This window comes from Pelodiscus sinensis, chromosome 2 (genome assembly GCF_049634645.1).
Source record: "Pelodiscus sinensis isolate JC-2024 chromosome 2, ASM4963464v1, whole genome shotgun sequence".
Classification (NCBI taxonomy): Eukaryota; Metazoa; Chordata; order Testudines; family Trionychidae; genus Pelodiscus; species Pelodiscus sinensis.
The window spans coordinates 99,588,925-99,612,790 of NC_134712.1; the positions used below are offsets into that span (position 1 = coordinate 99,588,925).

At 41.1% G+C, this 23,866-nt stretch overlaps 1 protein-coding gene and 1 long non-coding RNA gene across 5 annotated transcripts in view; one reads left to right on the forward strand and one right to left on the reverse strand.

The window, feature by feature from the left end:
* Positions 1 to 1,496: 1,496 nt before the first annotated feature.
* Positions 1,497 to 6,034, reverse strand: LOC142826755 (uncharacterized). Its single transcript, XR_012900987.1, has 3 exons — positions 5,380 to 6,034; positions 2,927 to 3,077; positions 1,497 to 2,352 (listed from the first exon to the last, which is right to left on the reverse strand). It is a non-coding gene; the product is annotated as an uncharacterized LOC142826755 (long non-coding RNA).
* Positions 6,035 to 10,542: 4,508 nt separating this feature from the next.
* SALL3 (spalt like transcription factor 3) overlaps positions 10,543 to 23,866 on the forward strand; it is a 28,932-nt gene continuing 15,608 nt past the window's right edge. The window contains exon 1 of one of the 4 annotated variants that reach the window (XM_075921102.1): positions 10,543 to 12,149. In XM_075921102.1, coding sequence (XP_075777217.1) covers positions 12,071 to 12,149 — 79 coding nt within the window. In that variant the 5' untranslated portion in view covers positions 10,543 to 12,070. The remainder of the gene's footprint in view (positions 12,150 to 23,866) is intronic. The other 3 variants (XM_075921101.1, XM_075921100.1, XM_075921099.1) reach the window with 3 other exon arrangements.

Genomic DNA, 23,866 nt, shown 5'->3' on the forward strand with positions numbered 1-23,866 from the left:
TGGTCGAACCGCGAAGTAGCGAGGGTTCACTGTAATACACTCTCTTCCAGAGAACAAAGATGAACATCTACATTGTCCCATTGGATCAGAACAGTGGTCCTTCCAGTATGATGTCCTGTATTTGACAAAAGCAGTGAAGAGTCCTGTGGCACCTTATAGACTAACTGAAGTGTTGGAGCATAAACTTTTGTGGGCAAAGACGAAGTGGGTCTTTGCCCAGGAAAGCTTATGCTCCAACATTTCGGTTAGTCTATAAGGTGCCACAGGACTCCTCACCGCTTTTGCAGATTCAGACTAACATGGCTACCCCTCTGATACCTGTCTTTGACAGTGGCCAGTATCAGATACTTCAGATGAATGCAAGAAACTCCACTAAGGACATTTATAGAATAACCTTCCCACAGATTAAATTTCTTCCTAACGACAGGAGGCTAGTGATTAGTCTCTGACCTGAGGCATGTGTATTTGCGTCCCTATTCATTTTTGTTAATCCTATCTAGTGTAATGGTGAATGTTCATGTAAGTGGCTGGAAATATATCACAGATACACACAGTGGAACAGACTTGGATCTGAGTTACGGAGTTTCGATTCCAGAATCTGGTCCAATGTCTCAGAGGGATGGATTTTGCATGTGGAAATTGTGTGCATGAAATCTGGTACAGCCACACTTGATCTCTTTAGGGTGGAGGGGAGAAAATCATGTGCTGGGTTAAAATCTCCCACCATGAGGAAGAACCATCCCCCTTCTATTCAACCACAGATGCCCTATTGCACCTTTGGGGAAAAAAAATACATCACAGCTACTTTTATGGGCAGAGGCTGCAACCAGCCTCCTTAATTCTTAGACGGATTGATTTTGCATAAAGAAATGGTGCATGTTTGAATGTTCACTTGAAATCAAGATCTCTCTGAGTGCATACATGTGAAAGGGAGACGTCACACATACTCTTTCTCTCTATCATGTTACAAGATTATATATAAATATTTGTAATATGTGTATCGCTATGTACATACTATAGGTACACACACAAACACTGAATATACAGCTACAGACAGTACTTGCCGAGGACACATTCCAAACTGGGAAGTCAAACCATACCTTTATCTTCACAAAGGAGAGTGAGAATAGGTTTGTTCTGCAATTCCATGCTCTGTGTAAGCAGACAGAGGCAGACAGGATGATTGACTGATCAATTGATTTTGATCACAATAATGGCAGAGATTTTGCTATAATGGCCAAAATTGCAGGATGAGAGAGCATTATTGCACTGTTTAAGTAAATGTTCACAGTCCAAAGGTGATACTTTATCAATTTTGTCTGAAAAAGTCCACCATTTTATACCTCTCACTGACAAAAAAACAGAAAGTCAATACCACTGCTGCCATTTTGTTTTACCTTGAATGAAAGTGTTGTCAGGTGACATTAGTGAAGGAATGGAATACACATATGTGGAAACGAGCACTATTGAATAGCTACATTATGTACCATTCAAAATTAAAAAAAATATTATTTGACTCTCTGTCAACCAGCAAAGGTCTCAAAATGCAAAAGAGCTTTTTCAAGAATAAATTTTCTTTTTTGCTTTCATGTGTATTGTTCCAGGCTGTATGGCCTGAAGTATTTGCAGACAACAGAAAAACATTTCTGAAAAGGGCTAACCAAACTTTCGATGCATCAGAAAATACGGAGTGCTTTATAAAAATATCCCCCTGTGACAAGAAAACCTCTGACTCTCAAACCTTTTTCATCTTGCTCATTTTAAGGAACTCTACCCTCTTTAATCTTTTGCAGAACACCATTTTATTCCTCCAGTATTTGTACTTGGTACACACACACTTCTTGAATTTGCTTTTTCCACTCAGGATTCCCAAATTTGCCCTCTGTACAGCTTCAGCTTTCTCTGGTTCCTGTTCCATCTTCTTCTTTAAACACTCCCTTTCCCTCTACTCCCTCCCCCATCTACTTCTGCTCAGGTGACTCAAACTCCCCTCTTTATTCCTTTAAACTTTCTTTATTCTTTCTTTAGCTACTACCTACTACAGATGATAGTCCAAACTTTCAGTTTCCATATATGATGCACTGCATTTCTTCCTGGTGTCCATGCTAGTCCAGGCTACATCCATGAATTATTTCAGGTCTCTTTTTTATATGTTTTTTCCTGGGGACCTCAGTATACCCTATTATGAAAATTTACATGAGCACTGCTAACTGGCAGAATGGTATAAAAGTGAAACTGCTAAAATAAAGGGACTTGGTTTTCACAGACCAGTGTCTTGCAAAAAAGTTCAATTCAGTTTAACCCACAAAGTTCAACAGGCTTCAGACTGTACTTGGAAGCTGTCTCCCTTTCCTGCAAAACATGACACATTGGTTAACATTTGAAGAGTAACATCCTTATCTCCTGATTTAGATGGTCTCTCTCAGTTTGAACTTCACAAAACTTATCAGGAATTAAATGTCCCTATTTCTGGGTACCTAGAACCTCATTATCCTTTTTCACATTGGTAAGTGAGATACATTCCTATGCAGGTGTATGTGTACTGGTGTACATTCAGACGCAGCTAGCCACAATCCCTTGGGAAATTCACGTCCTTCAATTTTTCAAAATAAGATGTAATCAGCTGTTTTCAGGCCACACACACATTGGGTGTCATTTAAACTTTTCAAATACTCCACATACAGAAAAACAAGATATAACCACAGGGATAGAGGATTGGGGGGGGGGGGGGGTAGGGGAGGATATGAAGCAGGATTTGTAAAATATGTAAGTATTTACATAAACAGTTAAATTCCAGAAATGACAACATCTAACTAAAAGAAAGACAGACTAGGAAGTAAGAGATGCTATTTCTTAATCAGGTGTTGTCTGTAACTAAGCAGAGTAATCTAATTTGCAAGTAGGTGACCTATATCTTTGGACATACCTGGTTATTTATTCAACTAATCAAATTATATTGTGTCATTTGATGATAGGATGTTCACACTGCTGACACGATGTTATTTTTTGTTACCAGATAAGGCAAATTGATCCCAATCTCTGTTACTTTTGTTAGTCATCAACTCCTATGCTTAGACCTGCCAGGGAAAGCATGAATGCACTTTGTTAAGTTCCACAACATACATAGCATTAGGTCATAGTAAAGAGATGCATTGTTGGATAAAAACAGCGAACCCCAACACTTGATCAGCCTTGTCCACGTGCCCAAGTACATGGTAGTACCTCTCTCTCTCTCACACACACACACACACACACACACACACAAGCAGGTCTTAGGGACGGGCACAGTTCTACCTCTTCTACTTGGTCTGCATCTGTATCAAGGAAAACAGAGAAGAACGTGAATTAGGGGCTGCAGCTTCCTAGAAACCCCCACTTCTCCCTATATCTCAAGGCCACTGGGCATGACAATGTTAGGAATAGCTCTCCTCTGCCCCGGCCTGCTTGCAGTACATATTTTCTAGTTATATGTAAAGTGATATGTCACCACCAAGAACAGATGCAAGTAACTTTTTTTTTCTTTCTGATTGACTGGTTTAATCCTCCAACAATATCTGCTGGAAACGTCAATGACCAATGCTTGGGAGGGATCAGCTCCGGGGGGCTGGAGAGCGGTGTGTGTCCTGGAGGAGGGCCAGGACTGGAGGCCTCAGAGGAGGAAGACGTCGATATTGACAAGATTCTTTTGTCAGCTCAGTACCTTATTGAGGGAGGGGCGGGTGGCTGCGGATTTAGTGGGAAGTAGTTGGACGGGGAGCTTTGAAAATAAATAATTGTGTGATGCTCCTCGGGAGACTGAAGCCTCCCCCCCCCCCCCCCCCCCATTCCTTCAAGGGATGTGAGCTTAAAAACAATCATTGTTTCCTTGTGGCTCCCCTCCGGGATGTTGGGGCGCTGACCTCTCCGAGGGGCGGCGGGCGGGAGTGGGGGCTGTTGTCTGGACAGACAGACGTCTGCGGGAGGCTCCCATTGTCTAAGCCGCACGGGTCTAATCGCTGCCAGCTCTGTGACCCTTAATGAGCTGGAGCCTCTGCTGGGAGCTGCCCTGCTTTTAGCACCGCAGCCGCAGCAGCGCGGAGCCCTAACGCTGGGCCAGCTCCCAGCGCTGCCGAGAGCGGTGGAGGTGAGAGGGAAGACAGCGGCCCCCTGGCCAGCAGTCGCGGGGGCTAGTCCCGGCCAAGCCCGCCTCGGAGGGGAAGAGGGGGGGGGGAAAACTCCTCCCCTAGCCTATCGCCTCGGCTGCCTGTTCCCGAAAGCGCCCCGGGAGCCTGCGGCGGGTGCGCTGCCGGGAGAGAAATGTGCTGCTGAGCTGGCGACACAGTGGGAGGCGGCATGGGCCAAAGTTGGGCGAAGTTGGCTCCCGGGGGCAGCCAGCGTCCAAAGGGGAGCAGCGAGGAAACAGGCAGTGCACAGGGGCGGGGGGGAGGAGGGGTACCAAGGCAGCCAGCAGGGAACTAGAGAGTGCCAGGGATACGCATCCCGGGGGAGACGGGCAATAAGACGCTGTGGGTACAAAGGGAAAACCTGCCACACACGGGGCGAGCCCCCTCTCAGGGCGGCGAGTACAATGAAGAAGACATACGTGTGCGCTCCCTAGTAGGGAAAACGCCGACCTCCGAGAGGGGGGACACCCAAGGAGAGACAGGTGGGGAGCCAGACACAAGGAGGCAGGCGGGGAACCACCCGGGAACCACCGGCCAAGTGCTTTGGCTTCGCTGTTCCGCTCGTGTTTGGTGCGGATTCAACGAGGGAGCCTTTCAGAGAGCGAGTTCAGAGCGACTCAGGCGCCACAAGGAGGGTTTCCTGCGTCCGGCTCCATGCGCCACTGCGAGCTTTATTTTCGTTCCCCTTCTCCATTAACAGAAGGAGTGAATGTCTGGCCAGGCAACGCTGAGGTTACTTTTCTCCCCCCCCCCCTGTGCGTGTGTCATAATAAGGGAGCGCTGTCGTGTTTTCTCGCCGAGAATAAGAGCAGGTGTAAAATTGTAGCCGGCAGCTGGACTCAGCCTCGCTTCTTTTAGTTTCATTCTGCAGTTTGGATCCGTTGGATTAAAAGCATTGCCCCTTTTCTTTCCCCATGACACATGGTTGTGTCTTTCCTGACAGCAGATCGGGTAGATTTTTAAGAGCGGGTCCGTAGCATCAGCCGTCTCCCTCGCTAATCAGGAGGTAATTCTCCATTAAGAACTGGGGAGGCTGGCCGAAGTAAATAAAACTTAGTTGTTTTGATCATTGTCACGCACACACAGATACACACGCGCGCGCACACACACACACACACACACCGCTTTCCAGCTTGAAAAGCGCACCCCCTTGCCTTGAAATGGCACTTCAGCTTTAATGCGAGTCTAACTAGCCCATTAAATATGATCAACATACCGTTTGCATGGAATGAAACCTTTCCCAGTCCTGATTGCTCCAAAGGGGAATCACGTCCTACCTCCTACCTTCCCAATCTTCATTCTCCCAGTGTACACACGCTTGTAATTACTGGTGATTGTGCTAATGCAACCCTGAGCAAAAGCATGCTGGTACTCTGCAGAGAGGAGCCGGGGAATACCGTTAATTTAAGGGGAATACACGTGGATTATGCTCTCTCTTTGACACGTTTGTGTTTCTACCCCCTGTAGATTCTGTGCATGGAGCACAACACTTCATGTCTGTCCTTTAACGGGCTGGTTTCCGACTCTCACGTTGCTTCCTTTTTTTTTTTTTTTTTTTTTTTTGTGCAAATGGATCATCAGGTGATCTGGGAAGAAATGATGTTTCTCTTTGAGAAACGGCGAAAGGGAAGAAAGTGAGGAAGGCGACTTGTTAGCGTTGATGTTAAACACGCCATACACTTTGGCATAATTTCTGCCGTGATTGTTTCTTACGTAACTCCCTGTATCTAACGCAGACCAGAAAAGAGTATAATATAACATCGGGCCTTCTGAGTTCTTAATTTCCTTCCTGCAATAAAACAGGGCTTGAGGCGTGATCTGTAACTTCCTTGATCATCATTTGGTTTTCTTGTTAAGAGGTTGAACGGTTCTTTTCTTAACCAAATATTTTTTTTATTTGTTCAGATGACATCCACCTCTTCACCCTCCCTTCTTTTCTTTTCATCATCAGCAAATAAAGATTAGGTGGGCAGATTATAGAAAGCATTTTCAGTCTTGTGCTGATCTTTATTCCAGAGCCTTTGTGATGATATTGATGATGATGATGGTCAAGTGGACAGTTTGATTTTTGTGTTTGGAGCTAGTTATAAAGAATCAATATTATATCAAGGGGTAACTTTCGTGATAAAGGACTTTAACCACTCTGGCTATTCATCATAAGTCTGTAGCAAGCAGATAGGTCAAAAGAAATTATATTGCACTAAAGAGTGTGTCTTCTTATCTCTCCTATACCAGGGGAATAAGGGACAAGCCGATCGATACAGTAGCTGCTGTATACTTCTTGCAATTATCAATAGCTGATTTCGTCTTTTGAGGCCTGCATCTATTAATACAAGCTAATAATAATCTTCTGAGCATATCTATAGCCAAGGGGGATAAAAGTTTTATACCTGACAGCACTATTTATAGTTACTAATGTATAAGTTAGACTATTTGTATATGTATTTATCTGACTAGTCATTTCAAGTGACACATAGCTGTGTGCACAGATTGGTAAACATAAACTGGTTTGTGTGAATATTTACATATGTAGATTATATATATGTGACTGTATATATGCTTATAGCTAAATGCATAAGATCGTATGTGCAGTATATACACATGTATGAAATTATAAACTTGTATGTCTGCATAATATATTTACATGCACAATGAATTTATGTTGCCGAGAAAATATATAGCTATGTGTGTACCTTATACATATGCCACTGCCTATGCTACTTAAAAACGGTTTGTTAAATTAATATTGCATCTCCTAGGTTAAAGAACAAAAACTGATAATAGTTGGGGTTTGCTCAGTGTGAGCACGAGGCTGAGTATATCTGAATCGATGTTTACTTAGATCTGAAAGTGACATGATATTAAATAAAAGGGAAACTAACTTAAATGTTTAAGGCAAAACGTTTAGGAACGATTGTGCAGTAGACTGGTTCTATAAATCTGACGGCGGAGCTCGTTGATTTCTACAAAAAATTGTAATAGAAAAGAAACATCTTTATAATTGACATTTGACATGCTGTTTGGGTTAGGCTGTGGTAGACCAAGCACAGATTTCCCTCTGATGGAAACATTTATCATCGTGATTGCTACAGAGTGGCAGGTGGTGTTATCAATTACCTCTTCTTACCAATAATAATATTAGTATGGTAATATCTTTGCTCAAGTGAGAACGAATTAGCGGTCAGTTGTTGCAGTCTTAAACACACAAAATAGTGCCAGATTTAACCCCCCGGTCCTAAAACAAAAGTTGGGGAGAAGAGATTTCAGACTGAAAAAAAGGATAAAAGATAATAAAAATAAAGTCCTAGTGAACGCTGAATAAAATTGCTGATTCAATTTTAAAAAATAAACGGCAACATTCTGGTTGCACAAACTATCAGATCCATCTTATGTATATGTGGGCTTCTTTAATAGGTATATTAATGAAAATCGTAAATATTTATAGACATGCAGATGCAACTATGTATACTCTCCTTGTGAAATCAATTTTGCAGATACGCTTTCTTTTTTTCTCAATAACTGGTACAAATTAAAGCAAACACCTAATTATGCGTCCCATTAATGTAAAAAATACAATACTAATTGGTAAATAATATTATTAAGCAGACAAAATAATAACGTGTTGCTTCTGAAGATGAAAACACCATTGCAAAGGGAAAGACAATTAACAAATTAGATTTAATTGTAGGGGGAGAAAAGCAACTTTTGTTTTTCCATCAGTATTAAAATATTTTAATAGACCCATCAGTCATGTGGTTAAGAACGTGAGTGTGTACCGTGTGTGTTCGCACAGATATAATTCCATATACAGGTAGTTTATACACACATTTACATATTTCTATGCTCCAGTCTACTATATGTGTTCACACACGTGCACGAGAGAGATTCTCTTAATCCATTTCTCCTCAGAAGTGACCATATTTTTGTAGCCCAACTAAAGTAAATATGATTTCATACTTCAGCCTGAGAGATTAAATAGGAGAATCGTAAAAAAGTTTCCATCTAAGAGAAGTGGGGGGAGGGGTGCAGAGAGATTAGAAACCACTTTATGATAACTTTAGACTTGCATTCAGAACGTTTTTAGGTTGAGGCGGTTCAGGTAAGTCAATTGCAAAAGTTTCGAAATATGATTTGGTCGTTTACAAACCGAGGCGATCAAAGCAATCTGCTGTCTGATCTGAGGGGCAAATGCAGGTGGGATAAAAGTGATCATTTCACTCACGTCTTCCCTCTGCTGAGCCACTCAACGAAATGTGAATGTAGCCTGGGCTTAAAACGATCCAGAACTCTGCAACTTTATCAACTGCTGAAGCGTATTGCTTCTTTAAAAACAAACAAACTATAAAATGTGTCACTCGTGGTAACCCTAGAATATGTAAATGTCAAGAGATACAAATCTGGTAATTATGCCTTTCTTGCCTTTGTGATCTCCATTGTTCATTAAATATTAAAGGCTGGATTATTTAATTTTCCACTTAAAGTTTCTCTCACGTCTGGCAAAATCCTATTACACTTTTTAAGCAGAAGCCAAAATACGTTCTCGTAACATTCTCAAAGACTTGTGTTCCGCCGCACGTTGTAATCAATGCACTTTTAACATCCCATACGGGACACCATTGTGCTACTAAGGGAGTGAAAAGACCTTGAGAAATTGCAAATGCTAAAGTTTAGGAAGAAAAAATGTTGATTGAGCAACCACAAAATCCCTTCCGAAGATGACGGGATGAAAATTGACACATTTCTGGTGCTACTGCAAGGGGGAGGGAGGGTTAGGTGGCTGTGCTAGGTTAAAGTGCAGCATCTCTGATTCCAGGCGAATGTTTCAGACACAGTCGGTAGCTGCGCGTTTTTCACCTAAAGCAAATCCGGAGAAGTTTACCTATGTGCCATCTGAAAGGAAAGATGGAAACAGAAGGTCTCCTTCCCCATTGCTCTTTCTGAAGGTTACTTTAACACTCTGAAAGCGATGATGTGTGTGTGTGTGTGTGTGTGTGTGTGTGTGTGTGTGTGTGTGTGTGTGTGTGTGTGTAAAAAACCTGCGTGCGTGGTGCGTGCAACAGTCCCCTTCCTGCCAGTGGAAATTCATTGTTTAATAAGTGCTTAAGCCCTCTTCCCTTTCATATTGCAAATTTACATCAGAATTCAGTCCCCGGTGTCGCTTGTCGGTATTTTAGTTCAGAAACACTCAAGCTGACAAACTTTCCACCACAGTGGATCTGTCTCAGGAAAGTTAGAGTAGAATTTGAAGACTGCAAATGTATTTTATTTGTAAATGCAGACGGCGCTAGAAAGGAGTCGAGTTTTAAAGTCACATGAATGGAGTGTGGAAAATAGCCAACCATCTACCATAAAGCCATTTATTTCCTCTCTCCAGGTTATTTTTTTCAGGATACATTGGGGGGGCTTTTTAACCAACACCCAACATACAAAATTCTCGACAAGTGTGTGTGGCCCATAAACTGTCCAGATTGGCATAACCTGGCGCCTTCCATTTATTTTGTTTTGGTCCAAGTGGCGAAGAAACCAAAAGCAGAGCGCTAATATCACAATGCAAAAGAGAAAAGAAACTAGGCAGCAGGAGAAGTTTTCACGGAAGTCTCCTAGAGAGCCGAGGTCAGTGTATTTTAAGGACTACAATGGAAGGGAGGGGCGGATATTAGGAGAGAATCCCTTTCATTGGTTTTAGTCGTCTCTGTCCCCCATCTCCCTGGCCACAGCTCCCTTCTGTTCCGTGCAAGGTGAGCCGTTGCACTCGTGGTCCCAAACCAGGGGAGATTGGGCGAGCCAGAGGAGCAAAACAAAAAGGCGAACGGGAGCAGATCCGGGCTGTAAGTAACATTTAAGCAAGCAAAGGGAAAAAAGGGGGAGGGAGGGACGGAGAGGAGAAGAGGTGACAAAATCCCAAACACACGCACGTCGGGGGCTGGAGGGAGTGTCCGGGCGAGGATGCTGACGCAGAGGATGCTGAGGCCGTGGGTAACTAGGCGCTACATCCTAGCGGCGGCTCGCTGTTATGGGAGGTGTCTGCGCGCGTACCCCCCTCCCCATCCGGCAGACCCCCGCCCGCCACCAACTTGTGGCTTAGGTCTAGTAGTTGTGCAGTTGCCCGGGGTCGCCCACGGACACGCGCCTCGCGGGGACCATCCCCTCGCCTCCACACGCGCGAGCCCCGGGGGAAGGGGCTCGCTGCTGAGCAACTGAGGAAGCACCAGAGGGGCCGGGTGGGGGATCCCAGCACTTCCCCGCCCGCCTTGGCTTTAAAAAAAAAGGGTGTGAGAGAGAGAGAGAGAGAGAGAGAGAGAGAGAGAGAGAGAGAGAAAAGCCGCTGTTGGGAAAGTGCCTGGCGAGAGACGCGCTGGCAGGCGGCTGGGAGCGGATCTGGCTGCGGAGCAGAGGGAGGGAGGGAGGGAGGGGGCAGGAGGAGGTGGAGAGCTGGAGCAGGAGGAGGAGCCGCCGTGTGACCCGCGCCGCTCCCAAACTTGAAAGTTTATCTGCCCGAAAGCACCGGCAGCACCGTGGGCTCGCACAGTCCTCCTGTTCCGCGGCGAGGAGGCGCTGAGTGGAGGAGCGCCGCGGCGCTCGAAGCCACAGCTCAGCTGGCGCGGGAGGCGGGGAGAGACCCAACCCGTCCCCCCGCCGCAGCACCGGCGAGTCCTAACCCCTGAGACAGCGGAGCCTGGGCTGGACCGAGCTTCTTTGCTGGAGATCAAAGCCCTGCCCAGCGCCCATGCGAGAGAGAGAGAGAGAGAGAGAGAGAGACTATTGTCAGTAGCCACCAGGGCACGACAGAGCTGAGCTGAGGCGGGGGGAGAGGGCGAGCCCAGTGTCACACAACAAGTCATCGCAACCTGCGGGAGAAGAGGGGGGCAACAAACTTCCGACCCGTGGACAACAGGAAGTGAGCGGCACCCCCCGGCTCTGCTGGGCGAAAGAAGCTGCCAGACAAAGAAGGAAGGCAGGCGAGGTGAAAGCACAAACTGCCCAGGGGCTTGTGGTTTTGTTTCCCCCGCCAACCCCCAAAGTCCGCGGGGTGGGGGAAGGAGGAGTGTGGGGGGGGGGGAGGAGAAGACGGAGGAAGAGCCCAAGACCAGCATGTGAAGCTGCAAGGCGACAGGAGGGGGAAGCAAGCGGCGCACACCCACAAAAGTTTCTCGCCTCCCGGCCAAGCCGCAAGCGAGCCCACCCGCGCGCCCGCCCAGAACTCAGATGCCAGCCCGGCTAACTTCTGGGGGAAGAGGAGCCAGGCGAGAAGAGGGCGCCGAGGGGTGCCCCCCAAAGGCCCAGGGAGCAGAAGAGAGCCACGCCAAAGCAGCCGCCGGGGGGGCGGGGAAGGCGCGCCCGAAGACCATGACCTCCCCCCACAAGTGAAGCTCGCCCCTATGTTGGGCAAAGCGTGTGCGCCCCAGAGCCCCGCGGCGCGGTGTGTGTGCGTGAGTGTGTGTGTGTCGCCGCGGCTGGGCTGGGGGCCTCTCGCCGGAGGCGCGGCTGGGGCCGGGGAGCCGCATCCTTTGGCGGAGCGAGGCGGCTAATTGCCGAGCCCCGTCCCTCATTTACATATGCAGCCTGAGTCCGCTGGAGCCGGGCCAATCCGCGCGCGCCCCCAGCACCATTAAGCGCCATGCATTATTCACCAGCCTAATTACCGAGCCCCATGCGCGATCCGCGCAGCCGCCCCGGCTCGCCGCGCACGCCCCGCAGCACCGCGCACACCCCGCCCGGCTAATCCCCCCGCTCGCTTGCTCAGTTTGTTTGTTTGGTTCCCCCCCCCCCCTCCGCCCCGCCGCCGCCGCCGCCACCAACTCGACTTTTTCTTGGCGATCAATTATTTCCAGCCCCTTCCCCCCGGCGGCCCCCCCTCCCGCTGATGCCTCTGCAAAAAGCAGCCCCCCGAAGCCGCAGTTAGCAGCATGTCTCGGCGCAAGCAAGCCAAGCCCCAGCATCTCAAGTCGGACGAGGAGCTGCAGGCGGAGGTAGTTTCCGAGCACGGTAAGGGGCTGATGCTGCTGCGTGTCTCTGGCTGGGATGCGGCGTGCGGGGGGGGGGGGGGTCTTTTGATCGCCCGGGCTGCAGGGAGTGGGGGGTGAGAGTCGCTGGGGGGAGACACAGCGGGAAAGAAAAGTTAACAGTTCCGCCAAGTTTCCCCCCCCCCCCCCCAGGAAAGCCTCCCTCCCATCACCGCCCTGTTGGCCCTCGCGGGCCTTTTCCTCGGCGCTGGAGGGGGAGGCCTATGAGTTGCTCGGGGCTGTAGGAGTTGAGCGAGGCAGAGGGCTTGGTACCCGGGAGGGAGCTCCCCCCTCGTGCCCAGCTCGTTTGCTGTCTCGCGTACTTACAACCAAAGAAATACCCCCCCCCACACACACACACACCCCCACTTCCCTCCGCCGCCTCATCTCCTCCTGTTCCCAGGCAGGAAAGTTGGGAGCTGCTCCAGCTGCCGGGGGAGCTGCAGAAAGAGCCGCAAAGTGCAGCTCCGCCGGGCCGGGATGCGCAGCGCGGCTCAGAGCAGCCTGGTTCTAGCCCCACTCCCAACAATCAGCCCCCACCCTCCCCATTGCCACAGGGCGCCCTGTCCAGATCGCAAGGGCAAAGCGTGGCTAGGTGGAAGGTTTTGCCTTTCTGCACCTCTGACCTCCCCCCCGCCCCCCGCAGAAGGGGGTTTGGGGAGGGACAGGGAGAAGGAGACAGCCCTTAGGGGGTAAGGGACATAGCTGGGTTGGGGAAGTTGGCTGGCTGGTCTCGCTTGTACCTTCCCACTCTGGTAGCTCTGCTCCCCATCTCCGTTCCGTTCCTCCGGGCTCTGCTCTGATTAATATTAGTCCTAATGACTACAAACGATCACTGCCACCATCAGCTTTCACAACAGCCGCATGGAGTGGGGAAGGGTTATTTTTCCCACCCATCGCCATGACTCCCCCACAAACATACGCACAGAGGCACGTATGTCTGGTTTAATATTGCTAGAGTGCCCAAACAGTGGGTAAACTAGTGGCCCGGGGTTGTAGTGATCCTTCTCCCCCTGTCTGCAATCACACTTTTAAAATGGTGTTTCAAACTTCTTAAATATAGAATTATCATTACTGAACAGATGTACAATTTGCAAAGGATTCTACAGTCCTCACTTTTCCTTGGGTAGATTCAGAATTTCCACTAGAAAGTTTTCTTTTCCTTCTTCCATACAATTTATGTATTTAGTTTCCTGCATAACCAGTAAGCGTAACACTTTCTAGTCTCCCCTTTCCTTTATTTTACCAAAATAACATGCAAAAAAAAAACCCCACACTTCTTTATCCTTGTGTTTCAAAACTGGAATTAATTACAAGTTGCATGGGGGGGGGGGGGAGAGAAAGGGGCATGGAAGTTAGAACCTAAGGAAGATTTTGAATTATTGTATCTGAACTTCACAACTTGAAGCTTAGAGTAGTGTGAACCCACTTCATCAGGTTAAAACATCTGTCAGATTGGCAAATCTTCAAACCCAGGACTGCCACCACCTCTTTCTCCTTCCCAGGGTATTTGAGGGGGGAGGGAGGAAAAGGGAGGGTTGATCTCCACTGTCCAGGGAAGGAAGGAAAAGGAGCTGCTACCACTTCTGGAAAGCCTTTTGGATACTGACAATAAGAGACAGGCAAGGAAATGCTTCTTTCTGTTACACCTGAAGAACAAAACATTGTGTATTTTTATTTTACTTTAGTGAAGCATGGCAGAGGCAGTATGAAAATTAAATTGAAATTATTTGTGATTGTGGAAACAAGATTAATTAAACACAGTGTCTATTGGGAGGTTCTTGGTTTAAGATTTTCTCATGTACAAACTTTTAAATGTTTGGCCTCCATTTCAGGATGGGGTGGGGGAAAACACTGCATTAGCTCATTATGTGGCCTCTGGTGAGTTAAAATATTGAAGAAAATTCTTAAACTATTTTTGTTTTGCTTTGTTTCATGAGTCTTATCTATGTAGCCATGTCACCCGAGATTAGAACAGGAGATATGCTAAAAAGAAACGCTTGCATATGGTGGGTAGATTAAGCACAAAGAATCTTTTTGTCATGGAAATATTTTTTTTGGTTTTGTTTTGTTTACTTCATCACATAGAATTTCTCACACTTGGTTTGTTTTGTATTGCCCTCAATGACTACATGATCAAATGAATGGATTTATTTCTGCCGAATGAGAAAGACAGTCTTTCCATCAAAAGGACTACATTGCATCCCAGTGAGGAATTTTAAAGCGTTATTATTGTGGTCTCTGAATAGCTCAAAATCGGCTTTCACAGCAGCCCTAAAATGCAACAATGTAAATACTTCTCAGCCTTAGAAGGCTGTTATCAAAATGTGCTGTGTCCCCTTTTATTAAAACATATTTAAATTAATGGAATGAAAACCCTGGTAGTTAACAATAAAAAAGCTGGAGCAGTGTTATTGGTTTTTCACTTTCATTTCAGAAATGTGAACAAGGTGAACTTAATAGTGTAAACAAGTTGAAGGATATATAGTGTACATTTGTGTAGTGTAAATCATTTGCGCTTTATAAAAACAAAATACAAATATTGCTACTTTTAAAATAATTTAAAAGGTCAAATATAGTTAGGAGTACAAAGAAGATCTTAGAATTAAATCATGTCTTTCAAGTCAGTGCTTTTCATTTCCATTTGCAGTTATAATCAAGATATTGCCACAGTTCCTGAACATATTTTGCAACAGGCCAAAAATAGTCTGTCCAGGACAGAACAGAGGAGGAGTCGTTTTGTAGTTTTGTTGGGGAATGGGGGGTTTAAAGCAAATAAAGTAACAATTCTTTTATTTTTGTATTCTTTTACGTATTTTAGAGTATTTACATTCTGTGATGGAAATTATTGATAACCCAATATTAAGTTGAAGATTATTTATTTAATGTAAGCATATATATTTAATATCATTTTCAAAACATGGTTTTTTAAGTGGAGTATTTTAAGTGAATGTTCTCTAGGTATTTTACTAATTGTAAGTAAAACTGAACAGAAGCAAAGGTAAATCTGACAGTTTGGAAAACAGAATGGAAGATAAACAGCAGGTTGTATTTAAAGTTATATGGAGGCCAGTCAACTTAGATGGCAATGTTACAGTGGAAGCTTTGGAATTATAGTAAATAATTTCTGAAGTCAGTTTGGATGACAGCACAATGCAGCTGAGTTCAAACAACAAAACAGTGTGAGTATGGGCAGTCTGGTGAGAAAGTGTTTGAAATCTGAAGATAATTGACAATGTGATGAGCTACAAATTTACTTTAGAAATTCATTTAAAATGATTTTTAATGTGGACAGATAAAATATGCCTTTCGTAAACTGGAAAAGAAATATATGCAAACAACTAGTAATGATAGATTAATTAGCCAGATATATTGTATAATAATGAACAAAAAGATATTTGTTCACATAACATTTTAAGGATGCCATATTGAAACAAAATGATGGAAATCATTTACAAAGAGAGACAGAGGAATTGAAAAAACTGCTGTCGATAGTAAACAGAATATGCTCTTCCTGCATAAGAAAACATATATTTCTAGTATTTTAAATTTCTAGCAGTACTGTTTTTCCTAAATCAACAGATTACAGGCTATTAAAAATTATGTCCTGCTAAAGAAAAGAGAACTATTACAGGCATATTTACTCAGATTAATTCATGTTACTAAGTGAAGAAATGTGAGCTTAGCATTTTAAAAGTAGGAATAACTAAAGGAAGTTTTCATAATGTTAAAAAAGTGATTCCAGTGTTGCTATTCTAAAGTTCTAATAAGAGTAACTATGGCAATTGATGCTTTGGACTGTTTTCATTCTAAGCTAATGGCTGAGATGTATTGTTTGTTTTGAAGGGAAAGGAGTACTTTAAAGGAAGGAAGGAATGGCAATCTTTGACTATGAATTTGCAACCTAATGCCTGCTTATTAAAAATACTGGACATTATTACATTGACAAGTGGGGGAAATTTTACATTTGTGAAATACATAATACATTCTACTGCCTGTATCTTGTGAATGCTGGTGAAATGGACTGTCACTGTGTGTATTTTAACATCTATTAGCTGCACTCATACAGTTTTTTGTGGGGTTTTTTTTTTTTTTGCTGTTATATATAATTATATCAATTCAGTGTAATTAGTTTTTCTTTAAAAAATTGTATTTGATATATGTGCGTCTATAAATTCAGCACATATCTTACAAGAATGAGCATACATCTGCATTAAAAATATAAAAAACAAACAATAAAAAACCCAAGAGTTTACTTCATAACATTTTAGAAACACAAAATATTTTTTTCTCTAGAAATTGAAAGGTGACAGTAAGCTTGAAACTCCTCTAGTTTTGTAAACACTTTTTTTGAAGCAACAGCGATTCAAAAAGAGATTGCTTACTTATTTTGAAAAATAATATTTTAAGCTAAAACAAAAATATTGCTAATTAATTATCAGTGTAATGGGAAAGGATAAATGATATTGTTTGCTTAAGTTCTCTTTGAATTCTTGTACATATTCCATCTACAAACTTTGTATCATATAATTTTGTTGATAATTTTGATTTTGTTCAGAGAGAACAAAGGAAAAATGTATGAATTAAAATCAGGAATTATTTAACAAGTTAATTGTTTTATCCAAAATGATAGCAAAAAGGCAAAAGTAGGTCAGATTTCACTTTGTGTTGCCAGTCTCAGGAAGTTTTACCATTGATCTTGAGGTGATCATATGGATATTTTTCCTTTCTTTAGAAAATGTGTAAAGGTGCCACACTGGCGTCTGTGTAATAATTATCAGCAGGCTACTAATATGATTAAATGTAAATGTTGGTAACTTGTACTTTCTAAAATATTTGGAAAAAAATTATTCAAGCAATTTGAAAAAATATTCAAGCAGTTAATATTGAAGTTTATTTTTAAATACAAATTTATTTTAAAAAATCATATGTCCATAAACTGTTTTTCAGAAGTAGAATTTCAGTCCTAGATGATTTTTTTGTTTTGTTTTGTTTTTGTTTTGTTAGTTTTTGTTGGGGTTTTTTGGGGGGTTTTTTTGTTTTTTTTAGGGGCAGGAGTGTATTTGGTTGTTTGTTTGTTTGTTTTTCCTCCTATATGATTTGTTGACTGATTGCCAAACTGGAACAAGCATAATCTGTAGACTGTCCCTTGACTCAGGAGGTGAGTCAGGTTTTTTTTTTATAATAAAGCAGATTGGATATGATATTTTAAAAGTTCAGTTCTGACATTACATACAAAATAAAGCATACATGAAACATTTCAACCAGAATATTTCATCAGTAAGCTGACAGTAATGTTCTATAACTTTTCAGAGGAAATAATGTTAAATTGAGTTATAATTATATATTTTTGTTGCGCAGCACATTTCAATGTAGAGGGCCAAAGTCCTGCTTACTTTACCCTCGCAAACCCTCCCACTCGATTTTATAGGCATTTTCCATGATTAAATTGAGCAGAATTTAAACCATAATGTACTTTTAGAGTCAGGTTTAAGTGTCGTGCTGTTGCACATAGTTTCCTTTCTCCTGAAGGTATGTAGGAGGGAATATTGAAAATTAGAAGAGAGAGAAAAATCATGCCATATATGAATGGTGGAAAACAAAAAATCATGAACTTTTAACATTATTATTTTAAATAACTGAGCACAGTAGCACTGGGTTTGAGGTTTTTGTTCTGACTTACTATGCACAATATTAATATACCCACACAACATTCATATCAGTATTTTCCTAATTTTCTTAATGTTGATTTTGTTAATATTGTGCCCTCTCCCTCCCCACAAAAAATCAAAACTCCCTGGGTTGGAAACTACACCAATAAATAATACCTCTGACAATGTTAAGAGAATATTTTACAATGTATGTCTTTTTCAGTCCACACTTACACAGGTTAAGTTTTGTGTTCAAGACCACCCCTTTTGTATTTTCTGTGCCAGTGTACTTTAGAAAGTCTGTTTGGTATCAGTGAAAAGGTGGGATTGCACTGAGTGCCAACATGCTTCCGAAGGACTCTCCCTGAGGGTGGGTAGTTAGAAGTGCTTTAACAAGGCTTGCTGATTTAACCTTTGCCTGCTTTGCCCTGCCAGGGGTGGCCACTAGATGTCAAGCTCATAATACAATTAGTACATCTGTGCAGTTGACCTTGGCAGCACGGCTTATCACTGTTCTGTTAAGTGTTAACACTGAATTTGAGTGTTAACTAGAGATCCCTGTGAGTTTGCTACATGCTGTACAACTTATCAAATGCCCATCTAGTTCGGGACAAGTGTTTACAGTTCTTAAAGACGGCAAAGAGTTTCCTTTTGTGTGGCCTTGCATCCTTGAACTGCTTAATTAACCCTGCAGGTGCCACAGCACTTTTGTTTCAATTAATCAAAACAGTCTTATTATTCACTATTTCAGGAGAGCCCTCCAAATAGCTTGATTTGGTAATTCCATTGTATTATTTTATATCTCTGAAATAATATGTTTCATAAACTGCGGATTACTAGTAGCAATAGGTTTGTTTTGCTTTTTATGCAGCGTTAGTTATCCCACACAACACTGGAATACAGGGAATGGCAAATAAGCAAAATGACTGAGCTACGTAATTAGCAGTGAATTACTTGAGGTTTTGACCCTCCAGTCTCTTGTGCACGTGAGTAACTTTTACTCGCAGAAGTAGTGAGTAGTAACTTAAGCGTTTGTGTTCATTTCTCTTGTGCAGAAGCCTTTGCAGGATTGGGCTTAGAATTGGCTTCTCATATGTGTAAACACAGACTGGCCATTCTTTCAGTGTTTGCTCAGACATTGGCCTGTTTTATTTTCAGAGTTAGGCAGCCTAATATTACATTTATGTAGTTTAAGACTTAGTTAATCATCAACTCTCTGAAACAAGGAAATTATATAAAAGCCCAGTGTTTTATTACATTCTTTAGCCTTATTTGATTTTGTACTTTTTTCAGTACTGGCTATTTCAGAGTAATCAACCTTGAAACTGCAAGGATGCCTAATTTAAAAAAAAAAAAATTGTATTTTCAAAAAGTTATGTTTGTGTATATTTAAATATACCCATATATATCATATCAACCAACTGAATAGTTTATTATATAGAGTCTTGAAAACATAACAAATATCTTATTATTTGGTACCTTGCCTTCTGCAATGTGTTCCGAATATTTGTGGATGTGGAAGGGATGCAACATTCACATAAATACATAACAGCCCTACTGTTTTAGATAACTAGTGCTTCATTGCACAAATTAGAAATTGCAGACGTTTTAAACAGAAGACAGTGACTGTGCCACAGGTGGCTGTTACTTAACAAATTCTGAGGTTTAGGCCACTGAATAGATCAAGCTAAGTGTGTCAGGTCAGTGCAAGTTTTTGCATAGCAAGAGTGCCCTCCACTGTTCAAATCCATATTAACAGCTTTTTTGTGGGCTGTGAAAAAGGACAGAAAAATTTTCTATTGAGTCTGGAATTTCTTCTCCATTGTTAAACACAGTAGGGGTCTCTATTTATCTCCTCCTGTTTCACAGCTTGGGCTCAGTATGTGATAATTCATCTTTCTTTATGGGATTCAAAGCTATCGTAAAGAGTTAAAAAGAATTAATTTGCAAGAAAATAAATGTCTTCTAACAATTTAAGAAAACTTTTAAAATGCTTTGTACATTTTAGGAGATAAAGCAAAAGCAAAAAGTAGTAATATTGTTCTCAAGGATCAATCAATTGAAAGGTTACTGGCTCATGGGAAAGTTAATATTTTTGAAAGAAAATAGTTTTAATATGTTTTATATAGATTTTTAACAAATAAAATTTGTGCTTGGAAAATGTTTTTCTACTCGGACAAAATGAATTATAAATATTCGTCCAGCTCTCTATTTCACTAATCTTTAGTAATTGGGAAGCATATTAGTAAGATCTTTTGCTACAGATACAAACAAAACTGCTAAGACCTGCAATTTGAAACAACTATTAGATTTGCACACAAGAACTTTCTACATCTACATGTTGTGATAAGAGGACATTTTTATCTTTAACTGATGTGACATTCTGAGTTACATTAATGAAAAAGGTAATTTGTCTTTTGATTAAACTTCTTTATAATTCATATGCTGCTTCCCCAAAAAAGATTGGTAGTTTTAACTTCATACATTTGAAGTGCATACACTTTTAAAGATAATTAAAGATTTTCTGTTGTTACACTAGTCTCTGTAACTGTACCTGATTCACAACTGCAGCTTTTTCGCTGCCAATATTTTTAATATTGCATGTGATCTGAAATGTTTTAGAATGTGTTTTGTTTGACAAATTTCTTGGGACTTATCACAATATATTTCATTGGTTTAAAATTTAAGTAACTAACATTTAAAAGTATACTAATTCTTAAAAAAAGAGTTTTCTGTCACTTTCATTGTTTTATCTAATTCTGTTGTGAAAGTATGTACAATTACGAAGCACACAATTTAAGGCTTTTATTATGCCACTGGGACAAAAATCTATAGGAAAATAATTATATTGCCAGAGAACATTACTTTACATTGGTAGGATCCCCAATGCTTTTCAAGTCATTCATATGCAGAACTAGAAGTGATTTTTATTAATAATAATAATAATAATATAATAAAAAAACTAAAATAGTGACAGAGTTTTGGATTTTTTCACATTGTAAAACAGTTTGTCCTAAACAGCATGCATTTAGGAGTTATTCTTACTATTGTAGATTGAAATACTTAATTTAAGGACATTTCAGAACCATATTTAGTACTGCGGAAACATCCATGTGTTATCTTTTCTCTCACAGGTGTTGAAAATACTTTAGCTTTCCAGTAGTATGTATGAGAACTGTCCTATTGTAAAAATACAAGACACTTGAAATAGGGTCTACAATCCCTATAGATGTATTTGTAAACCCTACAAATGTATCTACATATAGGGTTCATAGATGTGCCTGTTTTTTTCCTAACATAACACATTTCGTCATGTTTAACTGAAGGCATCACTATGATATTTAAGTCATTTTCCCACCCACTGTTTCTCTCAGATTCCAGGAAAGAAGATTACCATTGTAGTCCATATAGAGATGCATTGCTTGAAGCATGAACAGCTTTTGATGAGTACATCTAGTAAAATAGATTTCTTTCCACGTTAACACCTAGTTCCTCCCAAATAGTACCAATAAAGCACACAAAGAGTGAAAGATACTACAATAACAAAAATGTCTTCCTCAAAACATCTTAATATAAATTTACATGAAAACAAATGTCCAGACCCTCATTTGGAATAAGCTGACATCCATCTATTGAAGTCAATGCAGTTACAGTGATATTTACACAAGCTGAAGATCTGGCCCTAACTATCTTTGTGGATGTGTTGGCTACAAATTTTCGCTGGCTTTCAAAAAGGAACCCTCATTTACTGTACATTTATTTTGCATCCCTTAGCCATTAGCAGCTTCTGATAACTGTTAATTGTTGAACTGCAAATGAGAAAAATAAAATAATGGAGAGGTTTGTGGTTCAGTCCCTGAAGTTCAAACTCTAGTAAAATTGATATTCAACTCCAGCTGCTTTAGTAACAAGGTCTTGCAAGATTAAGCAACTACTGTAGCAACTTAAAGTCCATGTAAAACTTCATTGTAATAGCACTTTCACTATAAAATCAAAATAAGTATTGTTTTCAACAGTAATAAAAATGTAAAATTCTGCATTAATTTAATCATTTTTACTTTAAAAATGGAAAAGTGAAGGCAAATTGTAAAACATAAAGCAAATGCAAAATAAATTACTAAAGTATTCTACCAGCAGTCTAGACTAATATAAAAATCCAACTTCTTGGCTTAATATTATGACAGATTTAAAAGGATGAACAGTCTGGAATGTGATAAAATGGTGAGATGAATTCCCTCAAAAATTCAGCTATTCATATAAGTATTATTCTAGAATTTTATCAGACCACAAAGTATACTATTTCTGGTAAATATAGGCAACATGGAGCAATCTACTTTTCAGCAGAAACAAAAATCAGTGGCATAATACGGTACTTTTTATTTTTTTAAACTAAGTAAAAAACATAACATATATTTAATTCCAGTAATTGCTTTTTGTTTCTAAAGAATAGTTAGAGCTTGCTATTTTCACTTATATAGTTCTTTTTCAAAGTGTCGGTATGGGGCCTGATCTTAAAAATGGTTACTTGCATGACTAGCCCAATTTACTTCAGTGGTAGTCCTTGCTTAAGTAAGACTTACTCACTCAAGTAAGGGCTTGCAGAATTGAATGCATAGCCTGTAATTCTGGAAAGCATCTCAGCACTCAGAGAAGGTGCTGTACAATCGTTCAATAATGTCTGTCAGATTAATTTTTCTTACAATTAATAACATTTGCTTATCAGCATAGAAAGTGAAGCGTTGGGAAAGGTTACTAGTATTTTTGGTGACTGGCTTTTAAAAAGAATATCAGAAAGAATATCAAATGGCTTTCTTTTCACATTTGTTGGGTTCATTATTTGTGTGTTTGGGAGTTTATTTTAAAAAGTTACTTTCTATACCACTTTTTTTAAAATGCTATTTTGGAAAATCTATTATTTTTAAAAATAAGATGACTATACCTTGCTCTATAGTTTGAAAAGTATTCTGGATATTTATATTCCCGTTGTTTTATTGGAAGGGAATCCAAAAGGCAGAGTTTTTCTCCAGTCTTTGAGGGGCCCAACATGGAACTCAATGGGAGGCTTGCCATCAATTTCAGTGGGAGCAAGAGTGGGCTTTAATAGTCTAACAGTATTATTGTATTATATTTCATATTTTCAGTCGAGGGGATACACTTGAAATATAAAATGTTGCTTTTCTGGAGTTCTGCATTAGTGTGTCAGGTTGGTTGTACCACTGATGTATTAGAGATCCATGTTGATAATCTGTACAGTGGTTTAGACATCTATTGAAAGCTTATTTCCCTGTATTTCTTAGTTATCACATTCTAAATCACAAAACTGTCTCTAATTTAGAAATAAAATATGTTTTGAAATAACTAGAACACTTTCAAATTTGGATTTAATGATTATTGTACTTTGTCTGAAATAATTATGGGGTTTGCATTTGAGCAATTCATTCTAGATTAGGGAACTGCCAGATTTTAATGGTTGTAGTATGAGTATCCATCACAAATGGCTGAATTCTGTTGTGCAAGATTTGTTCAGAGGAAGACCTCCCTATTGGGGGAAAAATAGTGATATTTAGTTAAAATGTTAATAAGAGAAATAATCAGGTTAGACACTGTTAGGAAGTATCCCACCCTGCTAAATAAATAGGAGAGGGAAGGGAGAAGACCTTTGTCCAAACTCCCCGTATGGAGACGAACACTGGAAAAACTACATACATTCAAAGCTCACAAAGGACTCAATCTGCACTCTTTAATCAGGCAACTCTCCCATAGCACTCAGTGGGTGCTGGGTATGGGCTACATGATCAAGATCCAAGACTGTAAAAACATAAATCTGTATTGTAAATAAAGATTTGTTTGAATTGTTTTGTTCAGAGAAACTTGGGAGAAAAGTGCTACTATAATGTGAGAGCAAAACAAGAACACTGGACTGACATGCTTATTCTTCTAGTCTGTGTGCTTTCCAAAACGTGAAGAGCTTCTTTTCTATAATTACATTGAAAGTAGGTTTTTGTAAGAATAACTTTTTAAATATATTTAATAGTACAGTATTTCAGAA